Source organism: Anneissia japonica, unplaced genomic scaffold (genome assembly GCF_011630105.1).
Source record: "Anneissia japonica isolate Jap-2015-1 unplaced genomic scaffold, ASM1163010v1 scaffold17447_len30386_cov124, whole genome shotgun sequence".
In the NCBI taxonomy this organism is placed as follows: domain Eukaryota; kingdom Metazoa; phylum Echinodermata; class Crinoidea; order Comatulida; family Comatulidae; genus Anneissia; species Anneissia japonica.
This window is the reverse complement of record NW_022759147.1, coordinates 6637-12364: the sequence shown is the minus strand read 5'-3', so window position 1 is coordinate 12364 and position 5728 is coordinate 6637. Positions and strand designations below refer to the sequence as shown.

Below are 5728 nucleotides of genomic sequence, written 5' to 3'. Positions count from 1 at the left end.
AAGCAACTTGTCAATCATGTTCTGACATCCTTTGGGTGCATATTTCATCAAAAAATTCCTCTACACACGTTCTTCTACCAAAAGATTATAGTACAGATTTTGTTTACAACAAGCGCGTTGATCCGTTGTGGAAAGAGGAGGGGAAGGAGGTGAGGGGAACAGTCTTGTACTATTGCGACTACAATATTGTGAGCGGAAATACTACCGTCTAATTTACAATCAAACAGGACTAGGGAGATTGGAAGCGCACAAAACATTAGTTAGCATTTTTATTTCCCAACCATAAAGGTGATTTGTATTTAATTTATCATTATCATGACATGGTGAGATTGCGTCAACAAAACATCGGAGTTCTTGAACTTGTGATATTGCTACTTAAATAAATTGAAATAGATAAACATGTACTTGGCGAAGGCTGTACAATTATTGTTTAATAACGGCTATTTAAAATTCAATTGGCTAACTATAATGTTTTGAAATTAGGATAAGCAATGTATGCAGATAATATTAAACACTTAGTGTATACTGGTCTTAATATACAAAAGGAATAAATCAGTTATAGTAGAAATTGTTCACTTCTGAGTTTGTAAAAATGTTGGCCTGATAGGTTTACACGCTTTCAGTTTCTACAACGTACAGTACTTTGTTTTCACAATAAATTGATGGTTACTGAGATGGTTACAAAATGTAAAAACAACTGCGTTTTTACTCGATTTTTGTCTGGAAATACACACTGCACTTGAAACAGAGCACAAGTGAACAGACAAAATTCATGACAGTCATTCGCAATTGTTGTTGTACTTTCTACTCGTTTTGAAAAGTGGAGTTTTAACTATAGAAGATTGATAAAATGTGAGGGGGGACAATTGATATGATTCCCCTCCCCCCAACTTTGTAAAATTGGGGGACGTGTCACCCACTGTTAAATGCCATTGATTTGATGTGTTTTTGTGGGTAAGTTGATCGGCAAACCTACCTGCAAACTAATATATTAAAACATGTGATTTTTCATCCAGCACAAATCTTAATAGATCTATTATAGAGTACATATATATAAACAGTGTTTAATTTTGAGTAGTTTTGTAGCTTGTTGGTTGAGATGCTTGCCTGGTAATCCAGGGTCCTGGGCTCTAATCATGCATGGATTAATTTAATGATTAAAACATTCCAGTCCCAAAGAGTTTAAATTTCGCCTATATGCATACATAGGACATGAGAGTGCAACATTGCACCTCACGATCAGTAGTCCAATACCTTACACGATGCATCACTTGCTCCTTACAAGCATGCTTATGATGTTATTGATTGATTGATCGTTTTAATTGATTTTGTTCATTAATGATGTATTAATGTAATAATAGATTTAATTAATAAATTTAATTTGATTTATTGCTCAATTGGTTGTTTGATGATGTGGATATATTTTTTTATCATCCTGATTGATTGATTGATTGTTAAATTGATTGATTGATTGTTTTAGTGAGTGATTTGCTTAAGCCTTGTCCAGGCAATCTATGTATGGATAGATTTATTGATTAATAGAGATTAATTAATTGATTTATCATTTTAGGGAGTGACTGACAGGTTTGATGATGTCATACTAACTGTAGGCAGTGGTGGAACAGCAGCTGGTGTTGCTATTGGGAACTTCCTTACTGGATCCCATCTCAGGTATTTATTAAATTGATCTTTTTATTTGGTAAAAAACCTGCAGGGCATCAGCTATTAAAACATAATGACTTACTACACACACACATGTATGGAGTGAAATTAAGTGTACTGGGTCAAAGTTTGATACTTAATCTTGACAGGGCTTAAGTCAGACGCTCTTAGTACGTTGTCCTTTAAATGCAGCTGATGTCTTCATTATTCCGCTAAAGGGAAACTCTTTTCTTACCATCACATTAAATAGATAAAATATATATAAAAATATGCATGAAACGGTCATCATAGAACATATACAAAATGTTTTAGAGGCAATGTAGTACAAGACACCTTTGCTTTTATTTTCAGGGTGCATGCCTTTGCTGTGTGTGACACTGCGGAATATTTTCACTCTCATATCAATGAGACTCTCAACAGTATTGGTTTAGGTGACACGGTGAGGTCACATGACATCATCAACATCCATGAGGGAGCAAGAGGACTAGGATACGGCATTTCAAAACCAGAGGAATTGGGTAAGAAAACAAATGTGACAAAAAAAAAAGAGTTATTGTTGTATTTATAAAACTTCTTGTCTAGATTGTTCTGAATCTGAGTAGATACTGACAAAGGACCCCACTGGGGTATATACTATAGATATGATAGTAAAAACAGAGAATAAATACAATATACAGTAGAACCCCTCCTTTAGGACACCACCCCCTCCTGTCACAGGAAATGTGATAGTGTGTAGACAGTTCTTTATACTGATTTAAAATATTTTTATTTTTTTAAAGAATTCATTAAAACAGTAGCCCAGCAGACTAGTATTTTGCTTGACCACACATACACTGGTAAATCAGCACTAGCACTGACCAACGAGCTCAGGAAACACAGGTCAAAGATCAAAGGCAGCCGAATACTCTTTCTACATTCAGGTATGTATCCATGTTTGTGATTATTGAGGAAGGGCTGTGAAATTTGAGAATCTCTCCACCCTTTCATCTTGCTAAGGTTGCCATTCTTAAACACTCCTTATTAACATGCACTGTGTAACATGGTAAAAAGAAAGATAGTTCCTTGTTGTTGTGAATGTGTGTAGAATAGAATTTAATGATTATTGGTGGTTTGTATTGTTGTATGCAGGGAAACAGATGAACACATTCTGATGTTCTTTTTTCTTTTTTATGCATCAGGTTGAATATTTAGCATGTTTGATGGGCGGCTAGGAGATGTTCTAATGCAGTCAGCTGGAGAAACATTGGTACAGAACTGGATGAACCCTGAAGATGAACCAACTATTGTATGATGATACATTCATCATACAATAGTTGTATGATGATACATTCATCATACAATAGTTGTTTGATGATACATTCATCATACAATAGTTGTATGATGATACATTCATCATACAATAGTTGTTTGATGATACATTCATCATACAATAGTTGTTTGATGATACATTCATCATACAATAGTTGTTTGATGATACATTAATCATACAATAGTTGTTTGATGATACATTCATGAGGCTACGCTTCATGAATATCTTGTACCGCTGGAGTTGATGTATGATACATATATGAGGGCAAGCTTCATGCATATTTTTTTTTTTTTTACAGTTTATTGCACATGCTATGGATTCTGCACTATAAGACTGCAATGCATATCTTGTAACACTGGAGTATACATGTTGATGGATCTACACACATGAGGGCAGGCTTCATGAAATATTGCTCAATTGGATGCAAATCTTAATATTGTAGTAATTATCGCCTATATACTGTGATAATTAAAGGTACCGAGTGGTGCTTACCTTTATCCAATGGGATATCTTCTTAAGGCGACAATACTCCAATATATAAACACAATATAGTACACACCGTATATAGTACGGTATATACCTTGTATAACAGACCCGGACACCAGATACACAGAAACCAATTCTCTAGCGTTGGCTGATGCGTCTTGCATTAAGTCCAGTGTACGAGTGACTATATCTCACCAGGTACCCCTGGTCGGCTGTGCAGCACACCCGGCTGTGGGTTATGCAGATGAGCTGACCTTGAGGTCATGTCCTCCTGCGTAGATCGGGGATACGAACGTACGGGGGTCGTCACTACAATATGCTTCAAATAGACTTGGATGAATAGTGTGCAGTCAAGGTGGTTGCACCAACGCCCAGTAAACAATTTAAATATCAGTTGATTTGCGTTAGGTGTTTACTATTTAACCTGTAAGCTGGGGTAGAGATTGGGTGCAAGACCAGGGCGTGTCCACACTCCAGTGAGCCATGCGTCAAGCATCTTTCCTTTCTGGGTCTCAATTCCTCTAAGTCAAAGCCAACATTGTCCCAGCCTCTCAACTTATCTTATCAGGGTCTGCCATTGGAAGGTGTGGGTTGAATTGAGCTGAGAGGCTATAAACCCAGGGGAGGTCTTATAAAAATGCCTCCTTTTTCACCATAAAACAAGTAGATGAAATAATCAAAGGCAATATAAAAGGATGAAACTGAGATTCTAAGATGACAGCATGCAATGATAATAAATATTAATGCAGGCACCTATTAATAATAGGATTATAGGCCATGGTTAATGTTTAAAATTCTTTAATAGGTATTTTTGTAAATTTCATATAATTCAGACTTGGTTGCAATTTTAATGTTAATAAATGAAACTGGAAAAACTGAATCTAAATAAAAGATATTATTAAATTATTCTAAAATATGATGTCACCTTCTCATTATACCAGCCTCATTAATATTTAACTACAGTATGGTAATTGTTAATTTATATAATAATAAGATAAATTGTAATCTATTTACCATATACAGTAGTGGCAACAACATGTAGAGGTCTCCTTGACCACACCTTAGGAAATAGAAGTCAATGAGCTTGCATATCTGGACTTCACCAAGTAATCACCCCCTGGGCCCAACTACAATTTCCAGCCCCACAACCCCCACCACCCCCTATTTCTGCTTGCTTTTCCTGAACGTATACCTCAAGCAATTACTGATAATTTACTTTTTTGCTTGATTTAATATATTTGTGTTTATTAGCACTGTACACACAATCCAAGTTTGTTTGACAAAAACTGTTGTATGCCTAAATATAGTCATGGTGTGCCCATAGACATGGTGTGACTAGCTTCCTTATGTTGTGGTCATATTAGACTGTAATATTATTATTGAAGAAGACTATTCAACAAGCAACATACAACATATACATATCAAAGTTATTTGGTTAAAGTTCTCACGTTGGTGCAAGCATAAAACGTAATTTCCTAAAACCTGGATATCTGAAATTGACAGCCAATTGAAATTCTCTGTATTATCTATTGTAATTTAACGAGTGGATTTCCTTATGATTTAAGGAAATATAAAGTTTAGAAGGTCAGAAGTTTAAAAGTTAAAGAGAGGACTGCCTTATGTTGTGGTCATATTTGACTAATATCACTAAAGACTATTCAACAAACAACATGAAACAGCAAAATTATTAAGTTAAACTTTCCACTTCGGTGCATGAATATAATGTAATTTTTGGGATATATGATATTTACATGACATTTGAGAATGTACTGAATTCAAATCATGGTGTGCCCATATGTAGTCATGGTGTGCCTATATATCCCTGGTTCTTAATAGGCCCAATAAAAGTCACCCGCTAACCTGATAGCGATCCAGTGGAATATTCGTTAGATTAATAAATTTTCACTATACACGATAATGCAAAAATTGAAATTTTCGGGTTTATAACGGCTACCGCGCAGGGGGTGGAAAAATATCAGCTTAAATCGTCTTTAATTCATAAATCCCAGGACATGTCTTGTAAGATACAGAACTGTGATATTGTAATGTTCAGTTTGGTTTTTATCCTTTTGCAAGTGTTTATAAAGTTGTGTTACAGTAGTCGTACTGTAATAATGATACGATGGGGGTGATTATGAAAGACATTTTTAATTTTAAGAAAAAAAAATCAAAAGTAGGTAAAAAAAAGAAGCGCACACAACAGAATGAAAAATAGATATGTATATGTATATATATATATATATATATATATATATATATATATCTATATTT

At 34.8% G+C, this 5728-nt stretch overlaps 1 protein-coding gene across 1 annotated transcript in view; it reads left to right on the top strand.

The window, feature by feature from the left end:
* Positions 1-3405, top strand: part of LOC117125573 (putative D-cysteine desulfhydrase 1, mitochondrial) — a 9468-nt gene extending 6063 nt beyond the window's left edge. The window contains exons 5-8 of the mRNA XM_033272101.1: positions 1571-1671; positions 2014-2180; positions 2442-2582; positions 2841-3405. Coding sequence (XP_033127992.1) covers positions 1571-1671; positions 2014-2180; positions 2442-2582; positions 2841-2845 — 414 coding nt within the window. The 3' untranslated portion in view covers positions 2846-3405. The remainder of the gene's footprint in view (positions 1-1570; positions 1672-2013; positions 2181-2441; positions 2583-2840) is intronic.
* The last annotated feature ends 2323 nt before the right edge of the window (positions 3406-5728 follow it).